Below are 19,036 nucleotides of genomic sequence, written 5' to 3' on the forward strand. Positions count from 1 at the left end.
AGGCTTTACTTATTGAGTAACGGTAAATTAACTGCACTTCTACCTTAGAAGACAGTGCTTGCAATTTGCCTGTCATTCACCTATTCACCAAGGGTGCACTAATCCTATTATTAATGGACAACCCACTATACACCCTGTGCTACGGCTGCCCTATTATATTTAATATATTTTTGGTACAGCTAATTGTGCCTTGGAACCGTCTTTATATACCTACAGCTGTAACTACAGAGAGTTGATTTTGGTAGGGGAAAGTGAGAAGTGAACAAAAGCATTTAATCAGTTACATGTTCTTTAACTGCTTAGATTATACAATATAAAAGCCCACATTGTACTGGACTTTTAGTCATATACTCTTCTTTCATTTGCTTAAAATAAAAGTCTCCAGTCAGCTTACTGCAGTTCAGACTATTCTAAAACTTACATTTGTTCTTCTGACTTGAAACCTTGTGACTTTAAATGATGAGCTGAGTTAAAGTCCCACTAAGCGTCAATTAAATGCATCAAATCAAGTTAATTAGTTTCCATTTGTATTTGGATTATAATAGCTTTAAAATAGCCTTCTTTCATCCAGTTTGATCAATTTAACATGATGGAGACTTGTGTCTTTTATACTCCAGATCAAGATGATTCTGATTTGAGCAGCCACATGTTAGATTCCTCTCTTAGTATTAGCAATGGCATATGGCTCCTAACTATAGCAAAAGCTGTCATAATTATGTGAAATTAAAGTTAATGAGTAAATTACCTTAATAAACGTATACTCTGTCAAAATGAAAAAAATAGGCTAGTTGTTTCCCCCTGCTTTGAGTGTTAAGCTTATTTTCCATTGCATTATTCTTTGCAGGGCCTCTTATCAAAAATTCACATCTTAACCTAAGCACAAAGGTAAAAGGTGGAATAGTGTGTGGATTAGGTAGAGGTCTGATTTGTCTGTAATAGTACACTAAAGGTCGCACAGATATGTTTGCAGAATGATGACTCACAGACTGGTTTCTTATCACTGCTGGTACTCTATTCTCTTGGCTTGTCCGACATCTCATTCGTCCAGCAAATTAGATGTAAAAAAGAGAAATTACTGTGCCTCCAGGGATTTTGGTCCCTCTCTGCAATGCATTCTGCAACAGTATGAAGAAATTATTCGTATAAAGGGCAGAAGACAATAAGATGGTGAATTGCATCACCTCTCATGCAGGTAAGGTGAGGTGGCCACCCTTTTTAGCTTCCTAAAATCATGCCTTGCTGCTGAAAGACAGCTGATGCACTGTGCGCTAAATTTCATAATTCAGTCAGGGGAAGTAAGTGTAGTTTGTTTCTCGCTGACATATTTTTTTACTGGTGTCACTGACCACTAAACTTCCACAATTCCAGGCAACCAAATACAACAGAGTTTGGTCTCAGTATCCCAACTAATACATACAATGAGTTCCCTTTTTGTTGTTATAATTTCATTCTTTACATAATATATTACTTTCATATTTGACATTATATCATTTGATTGGTAGTTCAGGAAGCATTTGCATCACTGTAGCTGGTGTTTTGGGTATTTAAAATAAAGACTGTGATCAAACATATATAGCTCATATTAATGCTGCAGTTATGCTCATATTAATGTGGAGTTAACACCACCATTTTAATTATCAAAAGGACGACACCACTAACAAGACTGAAATCAACTTTGATACACCATACTGCAATGAGAGTTTATTTTGGGCTATAAGGGCCTGTGTGCTGTTAAAAGCACTGGAGATGTAGAAGAACATGGCTGTCTCTATGTGTCCAGGCTAATCTTCACAAAACAAAGCCCCCAAGGAGCAATATGAGCGATGTCCATGCCTATATGGGCATGATATGCAAATTAAAGAGTCCTTGGAAGCTCTCAGCGTGAGTCTGAAGTGCTGCAGGACTGGCCTCTCAAGAGAGGTTAGTACCCTGGCTCATTGTCCCTGAAGGCGCTGGGCCATCCCTTTTTCCACAAAGAGACGATGCAGAAAGTTTTTCTGTGGTGGAGACCACTTTTAGTAAAGCTGTACAGAATCTGGAGAGAAGAGTGACTCAGATTAGTTTAGGTTGAGGGCCCTTCTTGGCTTTTGGTTTCCTGACTTACTGACCACTTTTACTTAACAAACCATGTGTGACACAATGCAGTGGATTTGTGACCATTCATACCACAATGCTGTCAGAAGCTTTTATCATTAACACCAACCCCATCTCTTAGAAACATTACATTACTAATACCTAATACATTATGAGGTTAACATAATTGCTGCCTGCATTATGTCCTGTGGCAACAACATATATCAACTTTGATACCAAAGACCAGAACCTGCATATATGTGGTTAGGTTTAAGTAACAAAACCTGTTTTGTTAAGGTAAAGGAAAGATCTCGCTTTCAGCTTAATGTATATAGTCCTCTGCTTAAAGTCACTTTTGACCTTTTCAATATGTAACCTTTAATCTTTCACTAACCTTAAGTAAGAGATGTGAATGCCTAAACAGACCTATTAAAACCTTTAATCATGCTGCCACTCACATTAAAAATGTTTCATTGTTATGTTAATAAAAAAAAACTCAGGTGGTTCAGGTCAACGTTTCTCTCCAAACATATTTTCTGGTTCACATTAGCAGCTGAAAAACATACTTTCTAGGAGACACAGAAACACAACAACCAGAACTGCAACTGTGGCTCCATAAAATTACCCTTAAACCATACCAGACCATGCCTAAAGCACTAAAGTCACATTTCCGTTTCTTCTCTTTACTTGTTCACCTTAGCATATAATGCAACTCCAAGAATATGTCCGTGTAATTGAGAAAATAGAATTTATGGCTGAGAAAGCTGCAGGTCACCACAAAATATCCTGCAGTGTTATATTTCTCATCCAAAAATGATAATTCAAAACTATGTGAGGCATAGTGTTTGAAGAAATCCTTTATCCACTATTGTGTTCATACTCAGTGTAGAGCTGTCTGCCCCTTTACTTGTATGGAACCTCCACAGTGTCTGTGTGGTCCCAAGGACAGATTTGAAGGTAGCATGTGGAAGAGGTGGTCATGGGCAGGCAGACCTAAATGTGGCCAAGATGGTCTAACTGTGGAAAGCTGTGAAGAGGTCTTTGTGGGTAAATCTGTTGAAAAACAGCTTCAAGTGATTTGCTCTGTTTCCCTCCACAAGCAGTGCACACATATAGTATATATGCAATCTTCATCCCACATATGCCACCTTTAAACTGTTCTGGTACAAGTATTGTTCATTCCTTTAGATGGAAAACATGGCATCAGCATCAAAGACTGTTAATGTACATTACAACATTAAAAGATAGACAGAAATAATCCCCAAACATTATAGTCACATAACTATCAGTCCAGATAACCAAACCAAATGTCCAAATAAAAACAGGAAAAAAAAAAAAAGTACTGAAACAGGAGCAGCAAGTAATTAAAAAACAAAAATTGGAACTTGCTGAGAGGGATGCGAGGCCAGATGTTCATCTTGCCCTTAAACTCATTTCAGGATGGAGACATAATTAAAAAAACATATTTTCCTCGCTTCCATTCACATATGAAATTAACATTTGACACACCTTGACAATAATAATAATAATAATAATAATAATAATAATAAACTTATGAAGTGAGCAAATTAAGACAATTTAAAATAATACAAACATAAAATAGAATAAAATACCCAACAATAATCTAAGATAAAAACAATAATAATAATGAAACAGATAATACATATTGGAAACAAAACAGTGTGCTATCATTAATAAAAAGCTTTTTTTAAATTTAAAATTTTGAGGACACCTTGGGAGTATCAACAGTATAACAGCATTCATCCTGGCTTACATCACTTTTTATGAGATGCTGTCAGAGTCAACATGAATTTGTACAACTAAAGGAAATGCAACAGAGGCTCAGGCTGTTGTTGACAGTGCTGCCACCTGGCTATGAGCTAGCCTGACCAGCAGTGGCAGCATCGCTAGTTGGCACGATAAAGACAGAGTGGATGGGAGCTGACAAGTAGAGCCGGCTGGACGTTTTTGTGCTCTAGTTGCCCACCAGTGCCAATCAGAACTGAGTCATGCTGCAGCAACTTTCTATGTGGAGTGTCAGTTTTTGTCAGATTCTGTTGCTCCATGAGCAGAGGAATTGCAGATGTGAAAATAAGGGACTCAGCTTTTGTCAAAAGATGCATGTTGTGTTAAAAAGGCTACTCCTAGCAGTGCAAAGGCTAATAAGGCCTTTTAATTCTATCCACCAAAACTACAATTTCAGGGCAGATGCTTTAAGCTGCACCAATCAATACTGTATTTATAAAAATGGGCAAAATTCCCATGTGCAAAGTGAAAGGAGGAGCTGCAGTGAAGAACCCACAGAAAATTATAACTCTGCAGCTCCCCTCAGGTTACTGAGCTTTTTAGCATCTTTCAGCTCATTGTTTTGGTTTTACAGAACTCTACTGTTATGGTTCACTGTCACCACTATCATCAGGGTTGTTTTCAATAAAAGTGTTATTGTCTGTGACGGTAGAATGTGTATTAGTAAAAGTCACAGCACAAATGCTTTAGGAGTTGCAAACCTGTTGAATAGTTTTTCTTTCCCACAAACACACCTTCTCTAATTCTTCATTGCAGGTTCTCAAATCCTATGCTATGAATCACAAATTAGGAAATTAATTTTTGCTGCCGTGAATATGGTGCGAAACACATTCACACACCTATATCAAAAAAATGTGAAGTCATGCAGTGAAAGTTGCAAGAATTATTGCTTGAATTTGCAATGTTTATCATACACATGAGAGGAGACTTATCATGAAGGATATGGGCTTTTCTTAAGACTGTGTGAACACACTCATAATCATTTCATGAAGGTAACGTTAGTTAGAGTCAAATGAAACATGAAACTCTTTATTAAATCTCTTTCAAGTTTTTCACCACCAATCCCAGTAGCGACTGGTGATATATTTTTATCTTTGAACACCGATGAGACTCCTTATTAACAAGGAAGGAATAATCATATGGTTATTGCCAGCACAACTGAGAGCTTGATTCATAATAAAATGGGCAATTCTACCTAAATCCCCCCTCAGGGTAACTGGTAAACTAAGGAGGGATTTGATGTGAGGGGTAGGAGAGCTGTGATGGTGTGTTATCAGTTGAGTAATTTGCTCTTGTATAAACATGAATTAATGTTATCTAAGTGCCCCCTGACAGCCGATTGGCTCCTCATTAGGCCTGTGTGAAATGAGATTAGCAACGAGCCTCTAAATTATGATCCAATCCCAGAACACATAATCTCTCACACATATATCCCCCTCTCTGTCTTCTTCCACCATCTATTTCTGTCTTCTCTCTTTTTACCTTGTTGCCTCCTCTGCTTGCTTCTTCCCCTGTGGCTGCTCTTTCCTCGTTCTTCACGTCTCTCCCCACTTGACCTCTTGCTCTTTCTCTTTTTTGCTTTCTTTCCCTCTCTCGCAGAGTGTAACTGCAGTGGGAGGTCAGATGATTGTGTGTTTGACATGGAGCAGTACCGGAGCACCGGCAGTGGGGGGCGCTGTGTGAGCTGCAGAGACAACACCGATGGGCCCCATTGTGAGCGCTGCAGAGAGAACCACTACAGGAAATCAGCTGAAGAGCCCTGCCTACCCTGCAACTGCAATATTAATGGTAAACTGCAGCTACAAAACCCTTTATTGTTTTGATAATAACTTGAAAACCCTAATTATAATCCATGCTAATATCATTACTCACTACTTCTGTGTTCTCTGGCATGAGGAAATTTAATTATGGTTAAATTGGATCGCTGTATTGGCACAATAAGGCACCACAAGCAAGATTTAGCTACAGACAAAAGGGACTCATAGGATTAATTGTTGCGAATGTTGTGGCCAAATGTTTCTAAATCATTAATAACACTACATTAATATTTACTCTTACCCGTCGACTATTCTACTGCTAAACCTCGCCTAGGAGTTGAATCTTTTCTGATTTATAATTTATACAATCTTGTTCGTCTCATGTCTTGCACATCTCATCAGATTTATCCTCGCCTCAGCTTCCCAAATGACCATTAAAGAAATCCATGACTTTACTCAGCTGTTGTAAATTGATCCAGTTGACTCACTGAACGTTATCAATGAAGAGATTCAGTGGTCATTAAACACAGTCTAGTTTTAGGGAGAGAGACATTAAATGTTTTGGCTCTTAATTACACGTTCATCGGGCTGGAGAGAGAACCAGAGGGAGAAATGAACAAATACATTTGATATCTTTTTCTCTGCGTTTCCTGAATAGTGTAAGGTGATTGCACAGAGCTGTTGAAGTCCATTATATTGATTAAAGGTTATAGCAGACTCCATCAGGCTTCCTTTTCTCTCATGTCCATAATGCCCCAGCTGGTATTTTTTCTCCATTAACTAAAGCTACTGTCAGCCACAGTGTGGTTGCAAGGTTATATCCTGCTCTTTCAAACTCATCTCTGGGGTTTTTGAACAGGAATTCAATAACAGTTATTCAGTTATCCCCATCCTGACAAATCATTAATGATATATTGATCCGTTGCATGTTATTTATTTATTTATTTATTTGTATTTATTTATTGGTTTATTTTAATAGGGACAGTGTACATTAATTAAACATTCCTGTAAATGCACCAGAGTTAGCCAGAAGGCTATTTTCCATCTGTTGTCCCTGGACAGATGTTCTAAGTCAACCTAAAAGTAAACTACAATACAATGTACAATGTTAAAATGTTAAAATAGAAAACAGAATTACGACAATGAAGACAAAGGGTTAATATACAATAGTTATACATTACACAAGTGATTAGTTAAGACAAAGACTTACAACACACACACTCTCTCTCACACACACACACAGCAAGATGGCAAAATGGAAGTAGGTGGCAGCAAGGGAAGTCACGCACTAATTGTGAAATAATCACTGAGCCTAAATGTTTTACCAATAACCTTTGGATTCTGAAGTTGTTGTTTTTTTTCCCATTTACTTGAAAATACTCCTACCTGTTTCCCTTTTGTCCTCTTTCTTTCTGTGTATGCTTTACATTCTCTTTTCTGTTTTCTTCTTGTGCGATCCATCTGCCGTCCCTCCCAGGTTCAGTGAGTCTGCAGTGTGATGTAGAAGGAAGGTGTGCGTGTCGAGCTGGCGTGACAGGGGAGAAGTGTGACACATGTCAGGCTGGCTTTCACTCGCTTGGCCCTGGCGGCTGCAGGTGAGCAATGCGCATAGTCATAAACACAGATTCACAGACATATTTAGACACAAACAAAGCAAATATTGAAAGGGTATGTTATATTCACCTATTATTATTATGTTCAAGTTGCTGGGTAACTGAATATAAAGTCAGTGTGAAGGAGTTAAGCCTGGATGGGGGTTGAAACCTCTTATTAACACACCTCTGTGTATGTGTGTTAATTATATATCCGAGCAAAGGAAAAACAACAGTTAAATGTGTGGGGGGTTAAGGAGTAGGGTCATGTGACAAATGTACGAAATGTGAGGTGTGAAGGATAAGAGAAGAACAGTGTGTCTTAAGACAAGAAACTGTCCACAAAAAGAAAACATATTGAGTGAAATCATGTGTGTTGTCTCAAAGTGCTGTACGACGTTAGAGGAGACCGCCTCTCCTCACTCATATTGGTGTGAGGTTGATGATGGCTTTTGCTTGCAAGTAAAAGATCTACTCAGAATTAGATTATTGTGTTATCTGGTATTTGAGTACCAACACTCATCTGCACCAAACAATGGATTTTTCCGGTAACAGGTAACCAAAGAAGTGCTAAAAACCTGAGAATTTAAAAGAGAGAAGTGGTTAAAATAAATAAACAGGTGACACAGTTACAGACTTAATAAATCTTAAATTTTGCAGCAGCATCTAACTTCCCCAAGCCTGAATTTATCAAACTACAAAGCAGCCGTAAACAAGAGGAGTCTCATTTCTCTATGTGACACCACTGTGAATTAGTGACCTTCTTATCAGCGAGTACCACATTGTACCAAATACAGTATCAAACTGCAAACAACCGTTACAACAAGCAAGCCTTACCAGAGTGGTGTAATTTTCCACAGGGAAACATGAACCGGGGAAAGAAAATCAACATTCAATTTAATCAAGATTTCAAGAAGATAAATTCCTGTCCTCTGCTTCTTCTTTGTCATGAGCAAAATTCATATTATATTTGTTGAAATAGTTTTCAATTATGCAAAACAATCTACATTGCTTACATTTCATCTAGTGTAGTTTATTATAACCAAATCTTATACTTTAACTACAAAGTTAAAGCTGCTGCTATTTTGATATTAGCAATGTATCAAGACTATGTGTGATGTGAAAAGGGTTGCTGGAAGTGAAGAAAGCGGAGAGAATTTAACCTGACTCTGTAGTTCCCCTCAGCTCTACAGAATCTTTTTGAGTGTCTTTCAGCTTATTGTTTTGGTTGTTATAGCCCCCAGCTTTACTGTTTTACTTCATTCTCATTAATTTCATAAGCATTGTTTTCAGACACTCTGTTTTCGGCAAAAAAGTACTTAAGCCGCCAAAGATGTTCAGATGTTTCCATCAAGAGACAAAACAGAGCTAATACTGGACATTCATCAAGTCGCCTCCACATGAATGCTATTGTTGCATGTTTAGTGGATGTGTAACTAAGCAACTGTTTTTCCTAAGAGTTTGCCATATTAATTTTATAAGGATAAAATACGTCAGTGTGGCATTTGCAGCTTGTTTGCTCTGCCCCTAGGTGGCCAAAATGTCAGCTATTGCAGCTTTAAGAAACAAATTATGAATAACTAGAGGACAATGCAATGTTTTTCCATCTTGCTGTTTGTGCTGAAGTAACCAAAACCTTTGCAAACTATTGCCATGAATCCCTCCTGCTGCACATGGTCAATGTTTTGGTTGGTCAGCCAGCTGTCCCGACCAGGAGAAAGAGGCCTGGTGTTTGAAGATCCCCCAGAACCAAGCCAGAGACCATGCGGTTACCATGGTGATATGATCCAGCCTTGCTGCCTTCAGAACCTTCAGAGAACAGCTTTAGCAGCCAACACCAAAGAGAAACTTCTCTGTTTTCTTCCAAAGAAAGTTTAATGCATAATGCTTTATATTTACTTAGGCAAGGTCAGTGTAGTCTAGTTTGGTGTAGCATTATCCCATCTTAGTCTGGTTTCATTGAGTCAAACATCCATAATCTTTTTTTACTGTCACAACTATTTATTAGTAGCTTATTTATAGTTCATTTATAATTCAATTTACAGTATTACAATACAAGCAGTGTTTCACTTCATTAATGACACAAAATGATTTAGTGTTCAATTAATAACAATAACCTCTTTAAATAAATAAAGGAAGCCATTTATATATTTAAAGAGATATTGATCGGTATTGTGTTGCAGAGACAAACTAATAACTGAAAAAAGATCTGACAATTGTCAGATTAATGGCTGATTACACCTGTTCTCTATTAATTGAGGTGGTGCCCTGAATAAAAACAAAATGAATACATCTATTGAAATACTGTTTTTCAATAATTGTGCTCTGATTTTGATCATTTCAGTATGCTACAAGAATTAGCTCAGCGGGTTATAATTTATTTTAAGATAGAGTTACTTTCATTCCTAAGATATGAGACTGATTTACTTCTGAGGCTTTGTACACTGCGCCCTTTGTTGCAGACTGAAGATGCACTGACCTGCTGCATATATTTTGATGATGAAAAGCACAGACCAACTTTCTCTGACCTGAGAGCTCTTTTACTAAGTATGCGTGCATGAGAGCCAGCATGTAAATGTATATGATAGTGCTGATGTGTGTGTGTGTGTGTGCGTGTGTGTGTGAAGTATGTTGTAGTATTTATATTCATAAGAAGTCCATCCCAGCTCTCCCTGACCCCCTTTACCTGCCAGGGGAATGCTAAGTTGTGATGGTGTTGAATCGCATATCAATGAGTGTTAGGTGGTAATATCATTTCTACCACCAAAGTGTGGATACTGCCAACACACAGAGGACGTACTGTAAACAGAAGTTAATTTCATTTTTTTCTTTCTTTTAATGTTTATTCTTGTGACTTTAAAGTTGCTACAATCAATATTTTTGTATGAACAATGGATCAAATGACTGTTTGTAATGTTAAAAGTGTCACTCATAGTAATAAACCCACAGAGAATTATTAGACAAATCTCCAGTTTCTCTTAACTCCACTGTTTAAGTTCAGTCTCACAGGTCTCATCAGCAGTGTTTACAGCCACAACAGGCATCTGTTTTCAGCAAAGAAAACCACTGTGCGCTTCCTGTCCAACACCAAACAACAGGGAGTTGTTATTGACTAGATGGTGAAGATAGTGCAACATTTAGCAGCAACGGAAGAGTATGGTTTAAGATAAAGAGCCAGATATTTTTCTCAGGAAACCAAACAAGAGCTAAAAATATATATTGGACTTTAGCCAGATGTTAAAACCACATCTCCAAAGGCTCATGATGCTCCATACCTGGTGGATGTGAGATGGCCAAAAACATCAGTTCTGCAGGTTTAAAGTGAGGCTCCAGATGGAGGCTTTATAAAAAAAACATTACTGATTAAGATGACTTACTTATAAAAGTAAGTAACTGATTTCCCCTATTGAATATCACAAGTTTAGGCAATAACAAATGTATAAATTAAAGTGTACAATTATATTACAGATCTTTAGTTCACCTATGATTATTCTTACAGCCAAAATTCTATTAATCCTAAACATATATGCAAGCGCACATACCAACATGCATGGACACACACCCATACACATACACACACTACTTTCTCTCATTCATGCAGCAAAATCGGGCTGTTGAGTTGAGGTGTGAATTACGCAGATCACTGGAGCAGAAACAAGTAGAGACGGCTTGCCTTGGGATAATTGAATTATTTGTAATAGCACCTCATTAAAAAATAGATTCTGTGTTACAGTTTCAAACAAAAGTAATCAATCAATGAAGGTGATCAAACAAATTTCGACATAATCCAAGTCACTGCCGACCCACACACTTGCTTTTATCAAGGTTGTTTACCCAGCCCTTTAATATTTCTGATAGATTGTGTACTAAATCAAGCAGCTTTTTGTTGACGCTTGTGCTTTTTGAATGAGTGTAGTGATGACAAATACACACTCACAGGGTCAGCTAGTTATTAGGGAGTCTCAGGTTCGAGCCCCAAGACAAGGATCCATGTTGTTGAAGTGTCCTTGAGCAAGACACCCCACTGTTTCCAGGGTTGCTGTTGTGTAGCTGACCATCTGTGATCTGGGGGAGGGGGGGGGCAAGGGAATGGAGAATACCCTTATGGAGATCAGTCAAGTTATCACAGTAAATTGTCCTTGTCTTTTTCCTGCTCAATAACATGCTTACTCCCACATACACGTGTTAAGATCAGTGGATTGAAATCTTTCATCTTCTCCTCAGGCCGTGTGAGTGTGACCCCAGCGGGAGTGTAGATGACTGTTCTCCTCTGGATGGACGTTGTCACTGTAAGCCAAATGTGGAGGGACAGAGCTGTGACAGGTGTGTTATAAGGTTGTTGCTTACATCACATATGTGACCTCTGGTTACCAAGGCAACTGTTAAAGACCACCACAACAGAACAATGGTAGCCATTACCAACAGTTCATCAGTTTATGTACAGGATATAGTATTTTTTGATTGATAATGTTTGATTTTAAAGTGTTCTTTTTTTGGAACTTACGATGTATATTTTATTCTTATTTTTCCCCTTTTGTTAAGCCATATAACATCTGTACATATTATGTTCAAGTATTATGTTCAAGTTCAAGCAAATAGGGTATGAAAAGCAACATAAATATCTATTCCGAAATGTATACATGGATACATATGCATATATACATATACACACATAAATAGAAAAAAGATCATAATAGTAAGTGTCCACTCCGAGATGCAATAAAATATGCAAAAGGGACCATATTAACTCTAGGACTAGACTGTATGTGATATATGTATGGGATGTACACATGGAGGTAATATAAAACCATAAGTAGCAGGGCTGAGCACTGTTGGATAATAAATTATAATAATAATTGTATTAAAAAAAGCCACGACAGGGCTGCACCGGTTAGTTACGATGGATTTTTGGAGCCTTAATGAATATGTAATTTGCTCCATCTCATAAAGACCCCATATTTTTTGGATCTATATATTGTATGTGGGAGGGTCTGGTTCCAGCCATCTCATGGTTATACACTTTAAGGCTGCTGTAAGTACAATATTTAGGAGGTATTTCTTGGCCCCCCCTATTCAAACTTTTAGGTATTACTCCCAGCAGCGACATTGTGGCATCTTGTGGGCGTCAAATAACTCTCTCCAGAATACACTTAGCTTAGGACATAGCCAGAATATATGGGTGTGATGGGCAATATGTGTTCCACAGTTCCTCCAATATGTGCAAGGATATGTAGGGCCCATTTTGGATATTATTTTTGGTGTTCGGAAAAATCTAATTATTTTCCATTTCAGTTCCTTCCATGTGTTTGAATTTGTTACCAAGTGTGCTTCAGTGCACACTTCATTCCAGGTGTCCTGTGATATCACCATGTTCATTTATGCTTCCCATCTCTGCTATCTCTGTAGGGAGTTATGTAGATTCATAGATGAAAGTCTTAATTTTTTTTATCACTCCTAGATTTAATTATAATGTGAAATAACACTAACACTAACAATAAGTACATTACACCCAGCAGACAGGTCAACAAATCCTACAGCAGCAGCAGAAGACTGAAACATAAACACAAGAATAATTTGTCTAAAAATTGCTCTAAGTTTTGAGGCTATCCATCATTTCGACTACTTGGGCAGTGAACATGACTGTTACAACATGTCAATAACCAAGTCTCTGCTTCTCTCTGTCTGTTTCTATCTTATTCCTCTAGGATACAGGATCAAACTGATAAACTCGCTGTGACATTAGCAACACACACAGCCGCAGGTCTGCAGACTATTGAGTAATTCTGTGTTCCCAGTTTCCTGACTTTTTTTTTTCTGATTTTACGGCTTGTTGAGCAGGCCCCTCTCTTGTGTAATGTGACTAGTGTAGTGGCTGATTTTTAGCGGTGTTCCTGTCCCACCCATATGCCAGCTAGTATCTGTAGGTCAGCACTCGGGGTCCTTGCAGCTGAGCCCCATTTGGTCCTTTCTTCCTTAACACTGCAGTCTGCAGCGACCAGCACCCTGTCTGCTGTTCTAAGAGCAACTTAAAATGATTAATAAGAATAACACAGTGACAAGGTTGTGGTAAATAGCTGGGATGAGGCGCATGTGCAGCATGTTAATAACTTTTTATACATGACGTTATGTGTGTGTGTGTGTGTGTGTGTGTGTGTGTGTGTGTGTGTGTGTGTGTGTGTGTGTGTGTGCGCATACAGATGCAAGCCTGGTTTTTTCAACCTACAACAAGTAAACCCTGCAGGCTGCCAACCGTGTTTCTGCTTCGGCCACTCGCTGGCCTGCTCCTCATCCAGTCACTATGCTGCTGTCAACATCACATCGGACTTCATTGAAGGTATTGTCTAAGGCTCATCAGTCACTAATGAGGTTCCCTCGTTACTGTGGGATTGTTATTCCTAAAATTAACAACAATGTTTACTTTGTTCTGAATTTGCTCCCTCTTTTCCTTAAGTACCATATTTTATCGTGCTGGTATTTATTAGTGAGTGTGTATTGTACTGTCTTGTGCATGTTACTAGGTCAGCTTTATTGGATGTGTTGTTTTATTCTATATTTTGGGAGTTATTTTAATATGTGGTCAGGGACAGATAAAAATTTGCCTTTTAGGCAATACCTCATTTACAGTTTCAGTGGCTCTGAGAGCTCAGCACAATGCAAGAATTAAGAAAAGACATGCAAATAGACAAAACACAAAACAAATTAGGAAATCATCTTCACCAATTTTACAACACATGTGCAGCATTTAGACAAAGAAATAAAACACTGGAAAACACACATTCACTTACAATTTAAGTTGATTTCAGATTTTACTCTGATTGCGTGATTCAGATATTGAGGTAATAATATTATTGCAGATAATATGCAGAATACACCTAATATAGCAAGTGTATATAGTATACAGGCCAACATAGTTTGATGTAAAGCCACAACCAGTGTTCTCTTTGTTTGAAACTTTATTTTGTAAGTATTGTTTCTGTGCAACTTGCAGGGTTTCTGAATTTGCTTGTGTTTTCTCTGTTCAGTTGTGTTTTCTGTATTTGCGTGTGTTTCCTATAGTTGCAGTATGTTGAGTTCTCAAGGTCACTGTAAACTGTTTGTTTTTTCTGTTAGTCACACATAAAATAAAACCAATGGAAAAATAATCTGAACACATCTCCCATAAGAATCCAAACGTTAAATTCTTTATGAACGCTTGTATTTACCATTTATATCCAGATTGTCTGTGATGTAGAGAAGAAAAACTATGATTCATTTGTTTACCTCCAGATCAGGATGGTTGGACGGGAGAGTTCTTTGGAGGGAACGAGTTCTCCCTGCAGTGGAAGGAAGGTGAAGTCTACTTGCTGCCTCTTACCGAGGAAGACGTTGGCTTCTACAAAGCCCCTGGTGAGTCAGAATGCAAAATAATAGAGATTTGAGCTCATCCGTGAAGACAGATTATTACCTCAGGTTCCATCAAATGGGTGGGTTACAATCCCCAGGGTAATGTTTTAGTATTGTTGACAGTTATGTTATTAGATAATAAATCCTCCAGTTCTTGCTCTTCTAGCAAATATGTAAATTATATTAACACTAGTAGAGCATCTGTAATAGCCATAGCTTGTTCCTGTTGTTCCTTTGTGAGATTAATCAGGGTCTTTGGCAGCAGGTCATACGGCAGTTATTCTGACACCGTTTCCTGCAATCCGCTATCAGAGCCATTAGAAGATAAGGGAATAAGCTGGCCCAGCTACAGGACTTAGGGCCCATTTCTATCAGCCGCCCTAGCAGCAAAGGCCTGATGGAATTGGATGTCTTGGCCATGCTGGAGAAGCAACAAAGTGAAAATTGGCTTGGTTTCTTCTTGTCTCCACTAAGTCGGTTCCAGCCATCAACTCACAGCCCCTCCAGCCACCATGCAGTCCACAGCCAGAAGCAAAACAGGAGCAATCCCATTAACTCCGCATCCTGGAGGTTTAATGCCCAATACGCACAATCACAGAGAAGGACTCCATTTGGAGGCATCTTTTTTTAGAAAGATGAAATGCTTACAGCGGGATGTGACGAAGCCTGGTGGTCAGGCATAATTTGTAGAATGTTATTATAAATGTGTTGATAAGTCATGCATGTTGAAGTCTGAATGTATGTGTGTGTACACATAATGTGTGCATAAGACGATAATGAATGCTTGCATGCTTTTCCATATATATGTAATTATAAATGTACATAGTTAATAGTGTATTTTTTAAGTTGCTTTCTTCTTCACATGGTCTATAGTGACGTCTCCGTAGGCCACAACACACAGATTAGTGGCCCAACTGGCCAAGAGCAGCTTTGTGGCAGCCTGCTTATCTACTTCGCGCAGTGCTTGTTTATGTTGTTTCTCTACATAATAAATGCGCAAATCTATTGCCTTGCCATCCCTATTAATGATCTCATTTTCTCTCGGCTTTTTTCATAGTGGTGCATGTGTACAGTTACTTTAAAGATTAGACCAGAGTGGCAGCGGCTTTGGAAGCAGCTCTGGAATTCTCTCTCTCTCCCTCTCTCTCTGCTACTGTCTCTGCTCTTTTTACTTTTAATTTGTATTTGTGCAGAAATCCCTCCACTGTGTTCTTCACCAGAGTAGAAGATAATTCTGAGTGACAACTCCACATCGAACATAATACAAATAGCATTTTCTGTGATTCTGTATTTGTCACCGTAGTTTGGATTCAGCTGTCACATGAGGGACAGGATTCAATCATTGGCTTTTTTTTATTGAATTAGTAGAGAGAGAGGAGAGTTTGGGATCTGCATAGCTCATCCAGCTCCAGAAATATGGCACAGAGGGCAAAATGTCACAGCTTTTCTCTCAGTAGTAGGGAGTAATAGGGAGAGTTTGACACAGTGTAAAAGAAAAAGAGGGGTAGAAAGAATTTCCCTTGAATTTCCTGAATTCCCCATGACAATCAGGCCAACATGGCACTTATGTCCGATTGTCAAATGACCAACCCAATCAGGACATCAGAATTGCTCCTTCTTTTTCACTAGATGAAAACGTTTCATTTTTGTAAACATCTTGATTTGTCCTCTCCCCTATTTTTCTTTGACTACTGTGTAAAGTGCCCGAGACATAAACGCATGTAGGCAGACGTGTGAATGTGTATGCGCCAGTGCACTTGGGGACACAGTCTTCCTCTGAAACATGTGCGCTGCCACTTGTCCCCCTACTGATCCTGGACATCTGCTTGACAGTTGACACATGCAGAGTTCAAGTCCCTGTGGTGACTCAACAGACTGAACACTTGAGCGCAGCTGCCAGGAACTATCATAGACAAACATGAAGTACCTCCCTAAACAGTTGCTTTGACCTGCCTCCAACAACTGTGGTCACCACTTGAATCTGCTGGACAGTAACTGTGGCTCTCTTGGCTGAGCAGCTTTCATGCTGAAGGGGACATCATCTAACATAAGTCCTTACAGCCATCTGTTGAGAAGCTTGCAATGTTGATCCTTTTCATATCTGCAGTGCAGGCCAACCTGCTAAGCCTGAAGCGGCAGGGAGACTGAAAGAAACGAGGAAAGAAGGGTAGACAGAAAGAAAGAGGCAGAATTTTAATGAAAGAACCTTCTAGTGGAAGCCAATAGAGCAGCATATGGTTGCTCTTGTGTTCAGTTGAGGAGAGGCAGAGAGAGTAAGAAGAGCAAAGATCCACAAGAGCAGCTCCAGGCTATCTGTCACTCTGATTCAAGCTCCAAATGCAGTTGAGAGCCTCACACAATCTGAGTGCTACTTCCACCCAGGTCTGCATGTAATCCAGTCTGGTGGCCTTGTCATCTAGAAACATAAGCAAAACAGAAAGGAGTTTGTAGTAAAGGGAAATAAGAAAACTGAGTGGAGAAATAGAAAGAGAAAGGAGAGAGAACAATAACAGAGAAAAAAGGGCACAGAGAAAGACGAAGGAAAGGGAAGAAGGTGAAGCAGTGCTCGAGTGAGGCTCGAGTGGGAGAGTTCAGTATGCTTGAAACAAACTCAGTTGTTCGACATGTTGCCTGACCACATTTAAAGGTGAAAGTGTTGATACCCATTCCAAATGGCCACAATCAAAGGCTTGGTGAAAAACCTGCCACTATAGCCTCCTCCATCCTGCATTCCACTGCCTCCTCATCTCTCTCCAAGACCTCTTTTGCTTGTTCTTTTTGTCTTGAGACAGTGAATCTTTCAGGCAGTCTCTTCATTCCCATTCATGATGTTGCACTTGGTTGCACATGCAAAAAATGACAGAAGTTGTGTGAGGAATGAAAAAACAGAGCTTGACAGAGAAATTCAAGCGCTGCCTACATACACTGCCTCTCACCTCCACACACCTCTGATCAGTCACTGTGTGGATGGGAATGTTAGATGTTTCAGAAAGTTGCAAATTGTTAGACACAGTCCCGGCATTTCCAACGTCAGATAGGTGTGATGAGGGGATTTCAGACGCGGTTGGCCTTAAGGCTGCTTAGACTGACAATAGCACAAAACTGTATAGTATTCTTATTCATTTCACACCACAACGCTGGCACACTAGTGCAGAAAATCTTTCCTCATAAGCCTTATGTATCACTCTTCATTTCTCACATATAGCAACTCGCCCACACCAACAAAGCCTTTGCTTTTTTTTTTTTTCCTTTTTTTATGCCATGCTATTTTGGGTCTAAACACCCGCTAATAAAATAACAGTTTGACTCCTTCATTGACCTTTCTGCCACATCTCTTTGACAACTTTTGTGTGGGTTGGGCAAGAACACTCAGAGCTGAGACCAGTCCGCTGTGTGGATCTCTTTTCAGCCATGTCCCTTTTACTTCCCTGCAGAACACCAGATTTGGTTCTTCAAATAGTAAATTGTATTTTCATTATATTCAATTTATGTCTAGATAAATCGTTTCTATTGGATGCAAACATATATTCAGTGTGTGCATTTGTATTGTATATTGCTTTAAAATTCCTCTTGAATACGAATGACATTCTTTCTTTCATGTAATTAGGTTTCAAGTCACGTATATTGTGCTGCTGGCACAGCAGTTTAGTGTTAGACTCAGTATCCTGACAGTGTTGGACCTGTTTAAAAGTTTAGAGTTTGTCCATCCAGCCTTTGCCCTCAGACTGTCTGGATGGTGGTCGATGTAAGAGCCTCAATGGGACCAGTGTTTGCGTAAGGCAACTGTGATTTAATTGAAATTGAGCTGATTTAATTTGGTTGGTCCAAACTCTAAACCCTCTGATTGATTGCAAGCTCCTCCGCCGTTCCCCAAAAGTTATATGGGCATCTATCACTTGTTGTGATGGCGGCTTTATGTGTTCCTGGCTCTAAAGTCAGTGGACTTCAGATCATTCTGACAGACTCATACTGTAGAAACAAAATGGATATAGAGTGGCACAGGTTGAAGCTGTGTTATTTCCATTCTATTTTCATTCTAAGTTGTTGATTGAAATACATTTATTTGGACTAAACCCTGGTTGCAACAATTATTTTTATTAGCAATTCTTTTTTTCTACTAATAGGTTTGTCTATGAGTTCCCACAGCCTTAAATACCTGGTATTCTTTGATCAACAGACCAAAACATTCACAAAGATATTCAGTGTACAATGATACATAACAAAAAAATTACAACAAACCCTCATATTGGAGAAGCTCAAACCAAATGTTTGGTATTTTTGGTTAGATAAATACACTGACATTTTGGGAAATACACTTATTTGCTTTCTTGTTGAGAATTAGATTTGTATGTGCAATATGAAGCTACAGTCAGGAGATGGTTAGCTTTTCTTAGCATTAAGAGAAACAGCTAGCATCTGTCCAAA

General features: G+C 38.8%; 1 protein-coding gene across 1 annotated transcript in view; it reads left to right on the top strand.

The window, feature by feature from the left end:
• The window catches only part of lamc3 (laminin, gamma 3), a 99,955-nt gene that overhangs the window by 35,790 nt on the left and 45,129 nt on the right, over positions 1–19,036 (top strand). Inside the window, exons 5-9 of the mRNA XM_051412810.1 lie at positions 5,479–5,667; positions 7,114–7,231; positions 11,453–11,551; positions 13,426–13,562; positions 14,495–14,614. Coding sequence (XP_051268770.1) covers positions 5,479–5,667; positions 7,114–7,231; positions 11,453–11,551; positions 13,426–13,562; positions 14,495–14,614 — 663 coding nt within the window. The remainder of the gene's footprint in view (positions 1–5,478; positions 5,668–7,113; positions 7,232–11,452; positions 11,552–13,425; positions 13,563–14,494; positions 14,615–19,036) is intronic.

This window comes from Dicentrarchus labrax, unplaced genomic scaffold, assembly GCF_905237075.1.
Source record: "Dicentrarchus labrax unplaced genomic scaffold, dlabrax2021, whole genome shotgun sequence".
NCBI classification, from domain to species: Eukaryota; Metazoa; Chordata; class Actinopteri; family Moronidae; genus Dicentrarchus; species Dicentrarchus labrax.